This window comes from Dendrobates tinctorius, unplaced genomic scaffold, assembly GCF_039654945.1.
Source record: "Dendrobates tinctorius isolate UK_male_01 unplaced genomic scaffold, ASM3965494v1 ptg000165l, whole genome shotgun sequence".
Taxonomy (NCBI): Eukaryota; Metazoa; Chordata; class Amphibia; order Anura; family Dendrobatidae; genus Dendrobates; species Dendrobates tinctorius.
This window is the reverse complement of record NW_027361832.1, coordinates 7,537,611-7,558,154: the sequence shown is the minus strand read 5'-3', so window position 1 is coordinate 7,558,154 and position 20,544 is coordinate 7,537,611. Positions and strand designations below refer to the sequence as shown.

The window sequence follows — 20,544 nt, the reverse complement described above, 5'->3', positions numbered from 1 at the left end:
TAATATACTGTTACTTGTTCCATCGGAACTAAGAGGGTCATTATTTTTTTAAATTTTCTTGTTTGGAGCATTAAGGTGTGTAAAAAGGGAACCTGTCGGGCGATTCATGCTCCTGACACCCCATTGACAGATTCTCATTAGCGCCGCTCCACTTGATTGATTCGTTTGTCCCATGGCAAGATACCTGTCAATCACCCTAAAGTGGCACAGACTAAAGACGGCCAGGGACGCTGTTGGACTACTCTTTTCTCCGTCTATGGTCCCCGGTCAGCTGTAAGAACTTTATTTTCCCTGAAATGCCAGAGTGTTTTGGGCTAAAATATATGTGGTTGCAGTCATGTATCCAGGCTTGGATTCACATTGTCTGTGGTTTGGGCACAAATTATATGACATGTTCCCCTTAATGCAGTGCTAAGGAGGAAAGACAACAACAATGATCTAAGAGAAGCAATTATTGCTGTTGTTCAATGTGGGAAGCAGTATTAGGCCATTTCCATCAATGTGGAGTCCGTCATACTACTGTGACAAAGATTATTCACAAGTGGAAAACATTAAAAAAAAATTGACAAACTTCACAGGAGTGGACATCCCAGCAAATTCAACTCCAATCCAGATCGTGCAATGAGAAGTTAAAAAAACAAAACAAAACCAAGAGCTACAGCTCAGACTCTAAAGGCCTCAGCTAGCAAGTTAGTTAAATGTTCCAGTTTATGACAGTATAATTAGAAAAAGACTGAACAAGTATGGCTTGTTTGGTGGAAGGTTTGTCGCTTTTTAAAAATATCAAGGCAGTATGGCTAAAGTTTTCAAAGCTGCATCTGAACAAATAAAAAAAAAAGTGATTTGGACAGAAGAAACAAAATTGGAGATGGTTGGCAAAAAACTAAACAAACACAGCAATCGTCCAGCATGGTGGTGGAGGGGTGATGATTTGGGCTTGTTTTAAAGCCACAGGACCTGGGCACCTTGCACTCATTGAGTCGAACGTGAACTCCTTTGTATACCAAAATATTCTACAGCCAAATGTGAAGCCATCTATCCAAAAGCTATAGCTTGGCCAAAGATGGGATAAGCAACAGGACAATGATCCCAATCCCATCAGCAAATGTTCATCAGAATGGCTGAAAAAAAAAATTGAGGTAATAAAATGGCCAAGTCACAGTCCATACTAGAACCCAATTGAAATTCTATGGTGGGAACTTATAGGGTTATTCCCATCTCCGATATCCCATCCCAATGATAGTGGGTGTAGTAATAATAATTCTAGCAAAAAGCTCAAATTAGAAATGTAGTAGAGTTGCAGTAGATCAGGTATCCATGGTTACGACCACTGACAGCTGTTACATTGAGTGATTGTAACCTGATACCTAAGGTTCTGCAATGCCCTGCACATGGGGTAAAAAACATAGCTAATCAGAAGAACTATACTACATTTCTAGTTGGAGGGATTTTCTAATACTATTACACTTACTACATATTGGGGTAGGATCTTGGAGATGGGAACACTTCTTTAAGAGAACTAAATACATGAACGCCCACAAACCTCAATATACTTAAGCAATGTTGTAAAGAAGAGTAGCCAAAGTTCCTTCAGAACAATGTGAGCGACCGATAATCATACAGAAGAAAATGATTACTTCAAGTTATTGCTGCTAAAGTTGTTTCTACAAGCCACAGATTCATGGGGTGTACTGAATTTTTCTAAACTGCTTCTCTATTTTGGCCTAGTTTTTATTAAATAATGACCAGATGGGATTGGTCCTCAGTTTTTCATCTGAAGTTGTATTTGCCTAAATCTAAGACCTTCTAAGGACGAGGCTTTTTTATCCATACAGTTGTAAGTGGGTGTACTTAGTTTTTCTCACGACTGATGTAAATTTCTTCTCTTCTGCAGGAAAATGCTCCAGTCGTTGGGAAGACCGGAGCTGCACATGGCTTTGGACGTAGTGATCGTCAGCGGCTCAGGACAGGAGTATGCGGGCTGCTTGCTGCTCACGTCGGAGGTTCTCTTTGTGGTCAGTATCAGTGAGGACACCCAGCAACAAGCCTTCCCCGTCACCGAAATAGACTGTATGGAGGACCGCCGGTCCGAGAACTGTCTCCTCCTGCAACTCAAGCAGCAGTCAGTCTCCAGTGAGCTGGAAGTAAGTGGCAGTGACCCTCGGCTTTTGCCCCCTTGGGCTTTAGTTTTGATGAGCAGTGTAGAGGAAACGGCCTTGTCCTGGTGGTCGGACATATTGATATTGCTTACACACGATAATTTGAGACTTGGAATATTTGACCTCATTCTTTTTTTTCTTGGCGCAAGCATCATGTTGCCCACCTAGTTGAGCTACTCTGCACCAGTGTCTGTGACTCGGGCCGTTCGTACTGACATTGGGGACCGCCATCTTCTGGGTCTCAACAACCCGTTATATGTTACCTGTGGGTGTGTCCCACAGTGATATGGGGGCGTCACTCTCTGCATTGCTGTGGATGGAAAATCTGCACCGCTGGTCAATTGATTAAAATTGTGATGGAAAATCCATGAGTATAAAAAGTACAGGAAGTGACTTGTGTTACTCAAAGAGGAACTGAGGTTTTCTTAATATTTTTTAAATCCATGAAAATAAGAAACTTTGTAATATATATAGTCAGACGACTGCTGCTTCTTCCTCCTCCTCATCAATCATTTTCAGTTCTCGGGTAAAATGTGCCTTCCATGAATACAGACTTTCCCATTATGGAGATGGCAGTTGGTGCTTATAAAGATCTATGGAGAACTGTAACTGTTAATTAAAGAGAACGTACAACAACTGTCTGTAACATTTTGGCTGCGTTCACACGTTCAGTTTTTTTTGCGGCGGTTTTTACCACGAAAACACAAAAAACAGCATCCCATGCATTCCTATGAGATTCCGCAATGCTGTGCTAATGCTGCCGATTTTCCCGCGGCGGAAACGCATCGCGGAAAAATCCGCAGAATGCTTATTAATTTGCTAAATCGCTGCGATTCCGCACCCATAGGAATGCATTATTCTGCTTACTTTCCACATGTGGCTGTGCCCACCATGCGAAAAGTAAGCAGAACATTTGCGGATGGTACCCACGGCCCGGAGGAGAGGAGACTGTCCTCCGGTCTGTGGGTTCCATATCCCTGTAAAAAATAGAATTAAAATAAAAAAATCGGGTTATATTAACCTTCCGTCGTCCCGCGCAGCGTCCCCAGGCTTCAGCAATACACGCGGCAGCTCCCGTTCCCAGTAATGCATTACGATGACCTTTGCTGACGTCGCTGTCTCGCGATGCTGTAGCGGTCTCGCGAGACCGCGACGTCATCAAAGGTCATTACCGCAATGCATCACTGGGAACGGAACCTGTCGGAGCATCGTGGAGACCTGGGGACGCTGCGCGGGACTTCGGAAGGTGAATATAACACGATTTTTTTTTAATTATTTTTAACATTAGATCTTTTTACTACTGATGCTGCATAGGCGGCCTCAATAGTAAAAAGTTGGTCACACTCGTCAAACACAATGTTTGACGAGTGTGACCAACCTGTCAATCAGTTCTCCAAGCGATGCTACAGATCGCTTGGAAACCGCTAGCATTCTGCAAGCTAATTACGCCTGCAAAACGCTAGTTTTTCTGCGGGAAAATCGCGGGAATTTAAAATGCAATTTTCCTGCGGAATGGAATTCCAGAATTCTCGCGGTAACTTCCACGGGAGTTTTGCAACGTGTGAACTTAGCCTTTATCTCAGTAATGTGAATACCTGCCTTTACTGAATACAGATATTGCAGATTTCTCCCATATCTTCACTGACCGTGAAAGAAGCAGATCTCTCTGACAAGATATATTACAGAGTTTCTTACTTTCATGTGTACAATTGATTTATGAAATAAAACGATGGTTATTCTTTAGAATGTTTTTTTTCTTAGTTTTCATACATGTTCCCAGTATCTGGTCACTTATGTGGATTTCCTGGATTTTAACATCAAGGCCTACCCTTAGCTCAGTTGCATGAAGCCGATTGTGAGATTCAAGGAGCATCACTGATTCCTCATGCGCAGCACATACAGCTGTGGATCTTCCCAGTACTATTGCTCGGCCCCCATTAAAGTAACGAAGGCTTACATGCAGCACCAGGCACAGCCACAACTGGTTTTGTGCAGGGAATAGAGGGAGCACTGTGCTGAGGCTTGGTGGATGCAAAGGTCCTGGGGTCCGATCCCCAACAATGAAACAGACAGCATCTCCAATTCTATAGGCGCTTCATAAAGATCCTTTAAATGTAGAAATGAAAATGTGATCTCTTCTTACAGTGTGATGGGACCAGGGAGCGGCTCTCTGAACAGCAGTACAGCCGACTGGTGGACTACGTGGCAAAAAGTTCTCCTCACCTGATCCCTAGCCAGTCTTCCCTAAACATCGCCACCCAAGTCGTAGCCGCAGAGCCCCCGACGTCCAACATAAAGACTTACCAGTTCCTGGTGGAGGCCGCATTCGCCAGAGTGTTCACTAGCAAATTCAAGATGGTGAAGAATAAGGCTCTGCAGCGAGGATTCTACTGAGTGGTCTCCACGTCATGGTGCTGATCAGTCATAACTGAAGCCACTGCCAAAACCTTTATTTATTAGCACGAGACCCCACCAGATTATAATCTGACAATCGTCATTGGAAATGATATCTGATGTGTTCAGTTCTTATATGTGATACTTTTATTGAAAGGAAACTTATAACCCGCTCTGATGGGAGCATAAAGGGCCTGATAGGTTTTCTTTAAAGCTGCTATGTAAGTGATGGTGTCCGGCGTTGTGTGGCTCTCAGCCATGACCAGCAATTTTATACAGTCAGACATGAGACATTTATGCATTAGATTGCTAATAAATCCCTCCTAAATAGGCCAAAACTCAAGATGGGCACTCAGTGCTTTTTGATGATCGTTTTTTTTTTTCCTTCCAACCACAAGATCTGGGCTCGGTGGGCATGTTCTGTCATAGGTGTATTTCATATAGATTGCCAGTAAAGCCGGCATGGCAGTCTCCGTCATTCACAGATAGGTGTACAGTTCCTGGAGGTCCTCACTACTGGACTTTTAGGGTCGACCTTTTTTTTTTTTTTGTACCAAAATGTATTCTTCCATGTCCTAGATGTATTGGTTGAGCCTATTTGCATCGATCACGATGAAGCGTCGGTGCTACTTTTGCTTCTCTGTGATTTCAGCCAATGACCTGATTCCGGAACATCCTGTACAAAGCAGAACTGATTTCAATGACTCCTTATCTAGAAATGTCTCCATATTGGAGTTTGGCAAGTGGATATTACAGTGCGGAGACTCCAACTCTCTCTACGAATTGTCAACTTTTTCTTTTAAAATGGTTTTCTATTTTCAGGAAAGCAGACCCCAGACACTGTAAAATAACAATCAGAAGGACTAGACCTACCTCGTGTCCAGCGCTGGCTTCCTGCTGCGGCCCGGCTTTCATTGTTTTAGCCACAGAGGAGAATTCACTCCGACAGCAGGCATTACCGCTGTAGCCATTCACTTAGCAGCTCATACTGTCTACTGTGGCATAGCCGCTGAGATCAGTGATTGGCTACAGCGGTGACATGACGTCACCTCTGTAGCTAAAACCGGCGCAGCAGTGGCGAAGCAGGCACTTGACCGGAGGAGGGTGAGTACCTGTTCTGTTAGATTAGCATTTGGGGTCCTTTCCTGAAATCGTAAAACACCTTAAAGACATATTGTGATTAAGACTTCTGCTACTTACACATAAAGGAAAGTCCGGCTTCTGCCACTAAGTACCAGTAATTAGTGACACCTCCAGGAGCTTGTAGGGAACCTGATTGGTGCAGATGCTGCTTGACTACCAAAATTGGGCTTACAACATCCCCAGGAAATGTGAGACACTTATGTGACTGTGTCCAAGTCCCTTGTCATTCTGCAACCCCTTCTGACATTACTGAGACCACCAGGATTATGTATGAGTAATGTTATAAAACTGCATATAGCCGAGCGGTGACCGCCTATTTACTTATGATGGATGCTACAAACACCGACTTATTGTAAGTGAGGAATAAAGATTGCTAAATATTTCCAGTTTATTATGAAAGTACATTAAGAAATTTTATCTCTAGTTTTTTTTGGGAGGGAAGGGATATTAGTCTTATTAGTAGATACACAGCTTCATCAAAAAGTGCCTCATTTCTATAGGCAGTCACGGGGGTCCAGACATTTCATTGCCAAAATAGACTTTCCATCTAAAGAACATGGCCATTTTCTTAAAAAAAAAAAAAAGTCTAGTGATATTGGTATTAGTGTATTCAGGACCAACCCGTCTCTTCCTATCAGAGCTCATCCCTAAGGTAAGATTTGAGATGAACGTTAGCGGAAATGGTCAGTTTTGACCACTATGAGGACTGTTCGTACTGTCTTTCCATGTAGTGAGTCATAAATTGAGGCGCTCATGACACATGAAGCATCCGCACTACATCGCTTTACATATCTTGGTGGTCAGAATCAAAATCAACTGAACCAATAACATTATAGAGTATCAATGGCCACAACATGTCATCCCTAAGGGCACTCCCAGAATATATGCTTCTTACAAAAACCATGGCAATGTAGAAATTTTTTTTTTTTTAAAAATGATTGTATCAATGCAAGTAATAAATAATAAAAAAATCATAAAAAGAAAAAGGGCTCAGATGTATAGGACAGCACATCACCAGAAATAGACCAGGGTAAGAGAATAATGTGCCTCGCTAACATAATATATCCATGATTGTCATAACACACAGTGCATAGTGCCATCAAGTCATAGGTGAAAAGACAATCACTGTAGCACCGTCCATATATAATGTGTGCACATGACACCGGTATAATCATCTGTGAATGACATTATGATAGCGGGGCACATTATTCTCTTACCCTGGTATATTTCTGAACCGGTTTTCTTTTGACTTTAGTTATATTGATTTATGCCTTGTATTGATACAATATTTTTTTTATTTTACTCTATATTGGTGGACGTTGACTCCATGGTTTTTGTAGGAACTATACATGGTGGTCGTAACAATTATTTTCCCACATTGTTACTGTCTGCTTACGGTACATATAAGTGACGCCTTTGCAGCCTCCAGGAGCACCCTATTGCACTTTACATACCTGTATCTTCCATTTCACTTAATATCTCCCAGCTGTTCACACTTTTGACTCTGCGGCCACATGTGCGATGCCAATAACATCTTAGCGCCTGCTCAGTCTCTGCTACGTGAATGTAGCACAGTTATAAGATGATCTCTAAATAGGCTTTTAGGATTGAAAATAAATCTTTTTATGAACTGTTTCATAGAACTGAACCTGTGTGTAAATTACTAAATATCTATATTTCAAGAATAATAAAGTGATATTAAAAGTGATACGTGGCCTGTGTGATTTCTGTGACTTGTAGACTGAGAGCAAACATCTGTATTGTACTTTTCTCACAATGAATTTGGAGTAAGTTTATCAGTTTGGTATAATGGCCGATGTAGCGGGCGAAGGGATTGTCTTTAAACGCCAAACTCAACAGGGGTGTCTCAAGTTTGGATGATATTTCTTGGATTGATTCAAGTAATGAGTTTCAGACAGTGGGTGCTGAAAAAGAAAGACTAAGGGTGTGTGCAGACGCTGCGGATTCTGCAGAAAGAATTGACATGTCACTTTCTGCGGTTTCAAAACCGCAGCAAATCCACGCGGATTTTTCTGCCACGTCTACACAGCGTTTTTTTTTTTACCATTCATTTGAATGGTACTGTACACCGCAGCTAAAACTGCAGCGGGTCCGCAGCGGCCAAAAACGCTGCGGAAACGCAGCGGAATACGCAGCGTGTGCACATACCCTAAGGGTTCATTCACACTAGTGTATAAACCGCATTGCACTCAGACCAAACAGAAAACTTCTCCCAATGAATCGGAAGCGATGTGGTGATGAACTAGGCTTTTCTCAGCATGACGGGTAACACTTTGTGTAGTCTAAAGTGGCTCAGTGAACAAAACACTGAAATTCTGGTTCCACGGCTAGGAAATTCCCCAGATCTCGATCCCATTGAGAACCTGTGGTCAATCCTCACAAAGCAAGACAAACAAAAACCCAGAAATAATAAACTAGAATGTACTGATGACCCATTCTTGTCTAATCAGTCAGAATTTGGCCCAGAAGCTGATAAACTGCTGCCAGGACAAAGTGCAGAAGTCTTAAAAATAAGGAACACACACACTGCAAATATGGAGTCTTTGCAGAAACTTGATTAGTCAATAAAAGTGTAAAAACTCATGAAATGCTGATTATTGTAACCAGAAACGTCAGACTAATGCTGGATTCACACTAGCATTTTTTAGCGCAGCGCATCATGCACGTACATGCGTCCTGAGCCCCTATCTTTAACATGGGTGCGCATGGTCTAGCGCTTGCACGCGTTTTTGTGAGCATGCTTTTTTTGTAGTGCGCGCCGGACGCACCCTATTGCATTTTTTGTGCGTCCAACCTGTCAAAAAAACTAATGCACACGGAATGCGCAAAAAAAAAAAATCACATTAGTGTATGGGAACGCTGGCATACATGCGCACGCCTGCGTTTAAAACCGCATGCGTTTTAAGAATTAACATGGCTAGAAACTGGTTAAAATGCATGCGCATAAAATAAGCAAACGCATACAAAACACATGATGCGTTTTTTGCATGCGTTTCTATTGCGCACGATGGGCAGCGCTAAAAAACGCTAGTGTGAAAGTAGCCTAAGATAAGATCTAAAAACACCAAAGCAAAAAATTCTGAAAACCAAAGATTTGTGTCTGTCTCAAAACTTTTGGCCACGACTGAAGTACTGCAGTAGATCCTGTAAGTAGCTGAGGCAAAAAAACAGCAGCCACTGACTTCCCTGCTCCACAACTCTCCAAATAGCAAGATGTTCCTAGATATCTACACAATTATGGGGAAAAAATCATAAGAGTCCAATATCACCATTTCAACCTCGAATTCACTTCCCCCAACATGTGAAAATCAGCAAACCATTCAGTTGCAAAAGTCAATCTCCCCTGCCTCCTAAGGAACTGATTAATATAAAGACCCCAATTCACCAAGTAACTTTTGCCAGTTCTCTGCTGTAAAATTCCCTGGACACTTAAAATTTTCAAGCAAACTTTTTCTATAAATTGGGTAGACCTTCACCCAGAGGGAGCACAACAAACTAATAATTTATGCTACAGCAGAAATGTACATCAGTCCCTGATAGGGGGGCACTTAGTGCAGCATGGCAGCTGAAAATTAAGGAGTCTTAACCCATTAATGACCACCAACACGTCTTTATTGACCTGCAATATAAGAGATTGGCATCTCCCGACGGGTGACAATACACTACGCTATAACTGACAACTTGCCACTAGAGTTGAGCGACTTTGGTCGGATCGGGTTTCGTGAAACCCAAATGAAACTGGTCCAACTAGGGCAAAAAAGAGTCAGAGTTTCGTCCGAAACCCGACCCCAATGCAAGTCAATGGGAAACAAAAGTCAGCATTGAGCGGATGACATTCCCCATTGACTTGCATTGGGGTTGGGTTTCAGACGAAACTCGACTTTTTTTTTGCCCTAGTCGGACCAGTTTCATCCGACTCAAATTTTGTTTCATTCGGGTTTCACAAAACCCGATCCGACCAAAGTCGCTCAACTCTACTTGCCACATCAGCCGCGATTACTGTTGGCACCGACCATGGCCAGTTAACACCATAGATGCTGCTGTCAATAGTGACTAGAGCATCTAAATGAAAGGGCGGGGCCTCCCTCTTTAACCCCATCGGCACCCTGAGATCTTGATTGTGTGGTTCTGATGCTTGCTATGGGAATTCAAGGCCAAACAAAGGCCTTATAGTCTGCCAGCTGTAGCGGGCCTCCTCAGAAGTTATCAAAACGGTTAATACATTTCTTCATTCCTGTCAATTTCTAAAAATCACCTGAAGAGTTCATGAACTACCTGAAAGCAGTTTTGAAAACATTGAGGGTGATGTTTTTAAAATAGTATAACTTTTGGGGGGTTTCCAATATATAGGATCCCCAAAATCACTTCAAAACTGCACAGGTCCCTATAAAAATCAAGGGAGCCTTCAACTTTTCTGGTGGGGAAATCCCCTCTGAACTATATGTCAGGGAAATTGCCAACCTTGCTACAGTGGCCTTGGAAGCTTTCTTCCCCCTATTCTTGCCCTCGTACTGAACAAATTGGAAACCTGTCTCCAACTGCACATGGCCTCTGATGACCACCTGCCTAACATCAAGAGCATTAAAGAGGGATTCCTTTTGATTTTCCAGATGTTCACAGAAGGAGGGTAGCATTATCTCCTGGTTTAGGTTCTGGACAGACACTACCTTGGGCAGAAAAGTCGGGTCTAATTAAGAGCTATCTGGTCATCCAGAATCTGGAGCTACGGATGGACAGGGCCTGGATCTCCCCTACCATTGAGCAAAGGTAATGGCCACTAAGAATGCTGTTTTTAAGGCGAGTCTGGATATATTTGTGTTCTATGGGCACGTAAGGGGTCTTACAAAGGGCGTTAAGAACCAAGTTTAAATCCCAAAGGGGCACAGATCGCCTTATAGTAAGTAGGTCTCAACCTCTGCACTGATAAATCTAGACCCCACGGTTGACATGCCAATCGATGATCGAGGAATAAACTGCACAGGTAACCATCTTCCTACTGGCCTGGATCGTAGATATGACTTGGTCAGACAGACCCTGGTCCTTTAAAATGTTCCTTTCAGGATTCAAGCTGACAGATGGAGTCTCTTCGGCTCGAGGTGGAAGACTGAACCTTGATGAATGTCATTATATCCTCAAGTTCAAAGAACAATCGCATCCTGAAGTCCTGGGGTATTACCACACATTTCTCTGCGTCTTCCCATTCCTCCAGGATCATCGCCTGGATAAGACTGTTCACTGGGAACACTCGCTGTTTCTGGGATCTGAGACCCCCATACATCCTGTCCTGGATAGACCATGATCTTGGGGCTTCTTACACCTGTATTGTGCTCCTGACTACAGATGAGCTTATATGTTCGGGTCCCTCCTTATTCGGCAGGCTTGCCGAAGAAGCTGCATCGGGATCCCGGCTAACTGGAGCGCTCCGATAATCAGCTGTTCCGAGCCACAACACATGCATGGAGAGCCCAACAAACAGACTCTCCATGCATGTGTGGTGCTTGTTACACAGCAACAACACATGCAGCGTCGGACACCTGATTATCAGAGAGCTTCAGGTATCCGGGTTCCTGCAGCAGCTGCTTATTTATTTATATAGCACCATTACTTCCATGGTGCTGTACATAAGGGGGTTACATATAAAGTTATAGCTATCATTTACAGTAAACAAATTTACAATGACAGACTGGTACAGAGGGGAGAGGACCCTGTCCTTGTGGACTTACATTCTATAGGATAGTGGGGGAAGAGACAAAAGGTCAAGGGTGCAGCAGCTCTGGTGGTAGTGAGGCAGCAGAATGGTTATTGCAGGCTCTAAGCTTTCCTGAAAAGATGGGTTTTCAGGTTCCGTCTGAAGGATCCGATGGTGATGGATAATCGGACGTGTTGAGGCATGGAATTCCACAGGATGGGGGATATTCGAGAGAAATCTTGGAGGCGGTTGTGTGAGGAACAAGTAAGTGTGGAGGAGAGTAGGAGGTCTTTGGAGGATCGAAGATTAGGTGAGGGGAAGTTATAGGGATGGGACAGGTTGTGGATGCCTTTGTAGGTCAGTGTTAGTAGTTTGAACTGGATTCGTTGGGGAATTGTGAGCCAGTGGAGGGATTTGCAGAAGGGAGAAACGGGTGGAGAGAGGTTGATTATTCGGGCAGCAGAGTTGAGTGCAAGAGAGTTGGCGGGGAGGCTACAGAGGAGGGTGTTGCAGTAATCAAGACGGGAGATGAAGGCATGCACAAGAGTTTTAGTAGATTGAGGGCTGCGGAAAGGATGGATTCTGTAAATATTTTTGAGCTGGAGGTGGCAAGAGTTTGGACGTGTGGTTTGAAGGACAGGGCAGAGTTGAGTTACTCTGAGGCAGATTTCAGGTGTGATAATAGATCGGGTAGGGAAGATACGTGGGATGGAGGAAAGATGATGAGTTCGGTTTTGTCTATATTTAGTTTTAGGAAGTGAGCGGTGAAGAAGGCTACAACTTGCCAAATAAGAAGGGACCCGAACATATTCGCTCATCTCTACTCCTGACTGCCTGAATCAGCTCATCAGTGTCTTCAGAGGTTAAAAAAAAAAAAAAAATCTCTTTCCTCCATTTGGACTTTCTGCAACCACTTCATCCTCCACCTCTGAGCCAAAGAACTGAGCTTCCTCTTCTGAGCTCAGCTCCATTTCCCAACATAGAGATAAGGGACTAGGGCCCGAGTTGGTAGCCTGGAGTGGGGTGAGGTTTGAGATGGAGGCCTGGACCTCTTCTCTTATCATAGACAACATCTCTGCAAGAAAGGATGATTGCTCATCCCTAACAATCTTGGTTGTGCAGCCTTTACATAAAACTTCCCAAAAGTCTCTGGTAATTACTGCTTGGACTTCATAGTGGCCTTGCCCGAGTTTTTACAGGTAGGGAGTGCCGTGGCCGGGATTCCCTTATCCTAATTGTCTTAAAACGGGAAGCACAATCAGGATCCTGCAGCACCAGTGAGATTTGTACAGACACATGCACCATGCAGTCTTGCTCTCAGCCAGCTTCCTCCATTGCCATCGTATGAAGCGAGAGCCTGCCGAGATAGATGATCTTTATATTACCTGTCTGCAGTATGCTGCATTCCACCATGGGACACAAGCCACCAGAGGTCAGATGCTGGTGTGACCATGACACCACCGGATGTACACTTGTCCCACATTCCGCGTGTGTACCTGAAGGAGGCTGTACATTACAGGTCGGAGACTACCCAGGAGCTCGCCCGGTTGCTGAAGCAGAGGGAACTCCCATTCGGGGAGTGTCAGCTTGGCGCTTCTTGACAGGGAGTAGGAGAAGCTGAGCTGCACAATCCCCGAGCCCTGTGGTAAGCGCTGCACTCTCTCCGTGCATCCCTCCTTACAGGGACAAGAAAACCACTGAAGGATGTGGGTGGGAGAGGCCTTTAAAACTCTACTTGTGTTTTTAGTCCCGGTAAAGATGACAAAGAGCTTGCCATGGTGGTGTCATGAATGATGACACCAAAACTTCTCCATTAATGGTTAGGTGAAGCCATTTATTGTCAAACTACTATGTTTTGTCTTTTTAAATCATAATGACAACCCAAAACATCCAAATGACCCTGATCAAAAGTTTACATACCCTGGTGATTTGGGCCTGATAACATGCACAGAAGTTGACACAAATGGGTTTGAATGGCTACTAAAGGGAACATCCTCACCTGTGACCTGTTCGCTTGTAATCTGTGTGTGCATAAAAGCTGAATGAGTTTCTGGGATCCAGACAGACTCTTGCACCTTTCATTCAGCCACTGACGTTTCTGGATTGTGAGTCATGGGGAAAGTAAAAGAACTGTTAACGGATCTACAGGAGAAAAAGGTAGTTGACCTGTATAAGACAGGAAAGGGATACAAAAAGAAAAGGAATTGATAATGCCAGTAAGCAGTGTTCAAACTGTGATTAACAAATGGAAAATCAGGGGCTCTGTAAAAACATAACCACAATCAGGAAGACCAACAAAATGTCATCCACAACTGCCAGGAAAAAATTGTTTGGGATGCAAAGAAAAACCCACAAACATCAGCTGAAATACTGGACTCTCTGAAAACTAGCAGTGTAGCTGTTTCAATATGCACTTGAAGAAAAATTGGCTGTATGGTCGAGTCGCCAGAAGAAAGTCATTACTGCGCAAATGCTATAAAGTATCTCACCTACAATACACAAAACAGCACAGACAGGCCTCAAAACTTCTGGAACAAGGTAATTTGGAGTTATGAGCCCAAAATTGAACTTTCCGGCCACAACCATAAACATTACATTTGGAGAGAGGTCAACAAGGCCAATGATGAAAGAAACATCATTCCTACTGTAAAGCACGGAGTTGGATCACTGATGTTTTGGGGATGTGTGAGCTACAACGGAACAGGAAAACTAGGTCAAAGTTGAATGCAGCATGTTATCAGCAAATGCTGGAGGCAAATTTGCACTCATCCACCTGGAAGCTGCGCATGGGACGTACTTGGACGTTCCAACATGACAACGATCCAAAACACAAGGCCAAGTCGATCTGTCCTTGGCTACAGCAGAACAAAGTGAAGGTTCTGGAGTCGCCATCTCAGTCTCCTGATCTCAATATCATTGAACCACTCTGGGGAGATCTCAAGTGCGCAGTTCATGCTAGACAGCCCAGGAATTTACAGGAACTGGAGGCTTTTTGCCAAGAAGAGTGGGCAGCCTTATCTGCGAAAGTAAAGAGCCTCATCCACAACTACCACAAAAGACGTCAAGCTGTCATTGATGTTAGAGGGGGCAATACACGGTATTAATGAGGTATGTGAACTTTTGATCAAGGTCATTTGGATGTTTTGGGTTGTCATTATGATTTAAAAAGAGAAAACACAGTAGGTTGACACTAAATGGCTTCACCCGACCACTAACCATGAGTGGAGAAAAAGTTTTCATGTCATCATTCATATTCTCTGAAAAAAGGCCAAGAAAGAGAAAGCAAGAATTCTGCCAGGGTATTTAGACTCTTGACAGCATGGTCCGAGTGAAGTACAATTTTTTTTTCTCGCACCCACGCTGCAATTTTTTTCCAGTCCGATCATGATCTGATCAGAGCTGGAGAGGGGGAGGGTGGGTTAGGAACAAAAAAAAAAAAAAAAAAAAAAAAAAAAAAAAAGATGAACACAATGATAGAGCAACATTGGTCCAAGTGCACTCTGATTTTTAATCGGATTGCATTCGTCCAATTTCATTGGAAGTAAGAATAATCCCTTAAGGCATTTGGATAGGGCGGTGCAAATCACATGGCTGGTTTCCTTTAATTGACGGAAAAATGAATCCAGTGGTTATTTCCAAATGTCTCCTGCAATAACCAGGTTGTTAATTCCAGCAGCGAGCCACCAGAGGGCAGCGTAGACAGCTCTTCAGGAATTGTACAGGGTTATGTGATTCACTGATGATAGAAATAAGAAAACCAGAATAGGCTTCGATCTGTGGAAGGTTATAAACAGCCGATGCCTTCACTTGCAAATTAGAAGCACTGCACAGTTCAGACATCTGTACATCAGTCATCACACGTGTAAGGCCCACAGTCACACGCATTTAGAATATGCATCAAAATCCCTAAACATGCGATGTGGGATTCTGCAGTCCTGGTCATACAGAGTGGGGAAAATATCTGGGCAGATTGCTGGTGCATCTGCAGAAATAAGCAAATTTTCATGAAATCTTGGAAAGAAGTCTGAAATGCTCAGCAGGTGGAAGGGAAAGATCAGTGCAAGGTGAGGGAACGTTGTGGCGGCCAGAACTGCTCTGCATCCCATTACAGATTTACACATGACACAGATCCAGGTAGAATTGATATATTTAAGCACATTTACAGAGAATTGTAAAAACCAGCCCAGTGTCATTCATCATTATCACTGGTATCTGAATCGTGTTACATCAAGTATGGCCAGCACAGACTCCAGACAGAGGGAGAATAGTTACCAGAGCGATGGATCCTCCTAGAAGAAAGAAAAATCATTATTAATGGAGACTATTCGTGTTGCTGAAACCCTCTAAGCTGACGCAGGTTCTCTTTTCTCCATATGGAATTGCAAAAGTCAAAATAAATAAAAATTAACTGAGTTCTGCATATTACACGTATAATTGCCAGATTTTTTTCTATTTCAGCCTTTGCGGTGGCAATTTTCTGCAGTGAACCCAGGCATAGTCACGCGTCCCGTCTAAGGGCTTGTTCACATGTCAGAACATTTATGCCAAAAGGAGGAGCAGAACTTAGAGAAAAGCTATAACTGAAAGATGGACACCTGTCCTGTGTTTTGGAGACAATCCTGGTTTTGCCTACACAGACTGATGTGTGACTAAAGCTTAGCTAATGAAGCAGCCGATGGCTGGAGTTTCCTGTAAACTCACCTGAAGTTCGGTCTCATTTGGGGCTCACCCCCTGGAAGACTCCTGCATCCCTCATTGCCTCAAACTCCTTCACTGCATCGTAGTTCTTGTAGAAATCGGCATACGCCTTTTTCCTTGGTTCAGCAACACCAAACTAAACACAATGCCATCAGAGAAGCCATATGTTACATGCAATCAATCTCCACATAACCAAGTGTTGTATAAGGGCCTTGCTTCTGGGCAACACCCAACAAGATTCTAGAATTCAGCATTTGAGGGATCAGTGATACATAGGCCAATACTGCCCGCACACGCCTGTCGCATATGACGCAACACAGTTGACTGCACGAGGACTACAGTGGGACGACCAGGAGGGATAGTGCCGTTTTCTCCCATCTACACTAGATTCAGCATATTTTGCAGTAAGGTTACCTTGTACAGTGCCACAACGCTTAGTGAAAAGATAAAGGAGCCGATAATGTGGAATCTCAGACGCTTGCCCAGGAGGCCTCTCATCTGAGGCTTGGGAAGAAGAGCTTGTGACATGGTGAGGTTCTGTAGTCTGCAGACGAAACACAAAAGTGAGAATGACAACAAACTGCAGGTACAGGATGGAATAGCGCATCCTGCAAGTCATCACCAAGGGCAAGGAATGCTTAACGCAAAGATGTACAAGTGCTGACATTTATACAAGCGGCAAATTCAAGTTTACATCTAGTAATTCACGAGAGGCACACACGTCTTATTGTAGCAGATTCGAGTGATGGTCTTATTCACTTATATGAGGATTGTAGAACTCAGCATGTATCCCCAAGACTCCATATTAAGTAAAGCTACAGTCACCTAGCAAGATCATGAGCGAGCGTTCCCAGGATCACTCATTCACGATAATCCCGCAATGTAAACTGACCATCACCGAAAGAACGAGCAAAGCGCCCATTCATCGGGTGAAGTGAAATATAGTTTTCACGAAAGATTATTCCCCCCCCACAGACACACATTCTGTGTAAAGATGGCCTATACCGCAGAAAACAATGGATGCCTAGGCGCACTGAACGGTCTGTTACAGATCACTTAGTGCGCTTCGCTATGGCCGTCTGCTCATGTAAACAGGTTATTAACCGACCGCTGATCGTTTCATGCTACAAAATTTGGGCAGTGTAAACCCACCGTAACCCCTTCCTACCCCATGATGATGTGTTACGGCAATGGGATCAAAAACTGCCCACAGGTATCAGCCGTTCCCTGCGGTACCTGTTGGTGCGAGCATCGATCAAGCGTTTAACACTCTAGATTAATTTTTCTAAAAATAAAAAATACATGAGCAACAACTGCTTAACAGAGAAGCATCCAAACAATCTGGGGGTATAAAAAGCGCTGGCAACAAACCTCAATTATTAATTATTTTGGGGTATAACTGTTTTAAAGACAGACACATCACAGGTTTGAAAACTGCAGATTTTTCCTTATTGTGTAAGTTTGAGTTTCTCTTTATAATATGTTTTAACCCAAGTTTACTAATATGAAATACAAGAGTAAAAAACAAAAAAAACCCAATCTCAGAACCACAGGACAGGTAAAGGCAATAAGAGGTTATGGTTATGGAAAGATGCGCTCCAGATCTGCAGAGCGACATCATTCTAACATCCCAAACAGGCCACTGAAGGGTGAATGAGATGGCGTCATTCATGGCTGAGAACAGCAGAGCGAGTTGCGTTACCCCCTATAGAAGGGAATGGGGGTCACTGAGCAGCGTAGCAGTGTGGATCACAGACCGACCTTCCACTGTCAGCCATTGACCTCCCCCCATGTGCCCCATCATCTGACGCAGCTGCACCCACAGTACGGCCATCTGGACAACATCACCCAGCAAGTCCTGCACACTGTCACTGATGAATGGGCAAAACCGGGCGACCAAATGCATCCCCCCCCCCCATACATAGGAGGGACCCGCACTCAGGGGGCGGCCGGGTGAAGCGCGCGTCTTCCCCGCACTCAGGGGGCGGCCGGGTGAAGCGCGCGTCTTCCCCGCACTCAGGGGGCGGCCGGGTGAAGCGCGCGTCTTCCCCGCACTCAGGGGGCGGCCGGGTGAAGCGCGCGTCTTCCCCGCACTCAGGGGGCGGCCGGGTGAAGCGCGCGTCTTCCCCGCACTCAGGGGGCGGCCGGGTGAAGCGCGCGTCTTCCCCGCACTCAGGGGGCGGCCGGGTGAAGCGCGCGTCTTCCCCGCACTCAGGGGGCGGCCGGGTGAAGCGCGCGTCTTCCCCGCACTCAGGGGGCGGCCGGGTGAAGCGCGCGTCTTCCCCGCACTCAGGGGGCGGCCGGGTGAAGCGCGCGTCCCCCCCGCACTCAGGGGGCGGCCGGGTGAAGCGCGCGTCCTCCCCGCACTCAGGGGGCGGCCGGGTGAAGCGCGCGTCTTCCCCGCACTCAGGGGGCGGCCGGGTGAAGCGCGCGTCTTCCCCGCACTCAGGGGGCGGCCGGGTGAAGCGCGCGTCTTCCCCGCACTCAGGGGGCGGCCGGGTGAAGCGCGCGTCCTCCCCGCACTCAGGGGGCGGCCGGGTGAAGCGCGCGTCCCCCCCGCACTCAGGGGGCGGCCGGGTGAAGCGCGCGTCTTCCCCGCACTCAGGGGGCGGCCGGGTGAAGCGCGCGTCCCCCAGAGGACCTCCGTGACATTACACAGGTCACCGCTGCCACCATCATCCTCACCCCTGGGGCCCCACTCACACCCCACCCACCTGCCCGTCCCGGGGCCCCTATAACCGTGCAGACCCCCGGCCTCATTTCTGCAGAACATCAGAAGGGAATGAAAACTTCTGCAGTTTCCAGCTCTGCTCGGTGTCAGTTCATTGCCGCCATCATGAGGTGACTGGAAGTCTGTGCTGGTCAGTGTGCCAGGGCAGGAGCGCGGCCACGTACAGGGGCAGCAGAGGTGGGAGAGTGTGAGGGCGGCTGCACACATCCCAGGGAGCAGCAGATGGCGGCACCCGGGCGCTCCTGTCCCCGCAGAGGTCACCAGAGGAGCAAGAGGCCTCTACACACCGCGCTTCCCCGCAGCCGGTCACTAATGCCCTGCACCGCTATTCCGCCGCTCCCCGGCAGCCTGAGCGCACAGCGCAGTCCGGTCACCACTCACCTCCGCAGCGGGCGATGTGTCCTTCCTCAATGAGACGAGACCGGGCGGAAATAGAGAGATAGCTCCGCCTTTTCCACTAGGACAAGTGCCGAGGAGGGACAAACCTGCTCCGAGTGCGCAGTCTGACGCGTGCCTGACGTGTGGTGCCTGCAGCACAGGAGACTTCTACAGGGGGCGCCACAGCCCAACTCTGACCTCACCCCTAAATAAAAAATTCACACCCACATCTGACTTTTTAACCCCTCCCTGATTGGGTCATTTTTGCTTTTTCCCTCCTTTGTCTTACTCCTCCCTCTACTCCGCCCTATGTGGCTTTTTTTTCCTTACACAAGTTGTCTTTTGTCCATATAATGAACTGAAAAGGGCAAAAAATTCTAGTCATGTGAAAAACCATAAAAGCATTTCTACAGTGATCATTGTGAGGTAACTATGACCTGTAATATGATTCTCGGTGTCGGTCTGATTACTGCGACAACAAACTGGTGCATTTATTTTTATTTTTTTTTAGTGACAAAAAATTGTCAGAACTTCCTGAAGAACTGTTTGTTCTGTCGCCATATCCTGAGGGTGATGTGAGGGCTTCTGTTGTGTCCCACCAATGGGATCAACCTGTAATAATAATAATAATAATAATCTTTATTTATATAGCGCCAACATATTCCGCAGCGCTTTACAGTTTAACAGTTTCAAAACACAAGTCATAAGTAACAACGCTAACAATACAATAATTAAAGCAAAATAAGACGAAATAAGACGACCCTGCTCGTGAGAGCGTACAATCTACAATGAGGTGAGGGAGATACAGAGTACAGGTGTGTATTTACAATGGTGTGTTTACAATGAAGGTCCAGCCATCTTGCGGGAGTGAAGGATGGATGGAGATAGTGAATGGGCTACGCACGCACACTTACACAGAGAATGACTTTGATTAGTGAATGTGATAGGCCGCTCTGAACAGGTGTGTTTTGAGGGAGCGCCTAAAACTATGCAAATTGTGGATAGTCCTGATTTCTTGGGGTAAAGCATTCCAGAGGATAGGAGCAGCACGGGAGAAGTCTTGGAGTCGGGAGTGGGAGGTACGGATTAGTGCAGAGGTTAGTCGAAAGTCGTTTGCAGAGCGCAGCGATCGGCTAGGCCGATAGACAGAAATGAGAGAAGACATGTAAGGGGGTGCCGCACTGTGGAGAGCTTTGTGGGTGAGAACAAGTACTTTGAATTGGATCCTATAATGAATGGGCAGCCAATGTAAGGACTGGCGAAGAGCGGACGCGTCCGAGTACCGATTACCCAGATAGACGATCCTGGCCGCTGCATTAAGTATGGACTGG

The 20,544-nt window shown here is 45.4% G+C and overlaps 2 protein-coding genes across 4 annotated transcripts in view; one reads left to right on the top strand and one right to left on the bottom strand.

The window, feature by feature from the left end:
* The window catches only part of VPS13B (vacuolar protein sorting 13 homolog B), a 1,297,298-nt gene extending 1,289,894 nt beyond the window's left edge, over positions 1–7,404 (top strand). For all 3 annotated transcript variants that reach the window (XM_073550458.1, XM_073550457.1, XM_073550459.1), the window contains exons 61-62: positions 1,895–2,144; positions 4,305–7,404. In XM_073550458.1, the coding sequence (XP_073406559.1) occupies positions 1,895–2,144; positions 4,305–4,553 (499 nt within the window). In that variant the 3' untranslated portion in view covers positions 4,554–7,404. The remainder of the gene's footprint in view (positions 1–1,894; positions 2,145–4,304) is intronic.
* An 8,131-nt stretch (positions 7,405–15,535) lies between these two features.
* On the bottom strand, positions 15,536–19,382 carry COX6C (cytochrome c oxidase subunit 6C). Its single transcript, XM_073550456.1, has 4 exons — positions 19,217–19,382; positions 16,519–16,648; positions 16,108–16,240; positions 15,536–15,695 (listed from the first exon to the last, which is right to left on the bottom strand). Exons 2-3 carry the CDS (start codon positions 16,630–16,632, stop codon positions 16,121–16,123), a joined length of 234 nt encoding a protein of 77 aa, XP_073406557.1. The 5' UTR covers positions 16,633–16,648; positions 19,217–19,382; the 3' UTR covers positions 15,536–15,695; positions 16,108–16,120.
* Between the last annotated feature and the right edge of the window lie 1,162 nt (positions 19,383–20,544).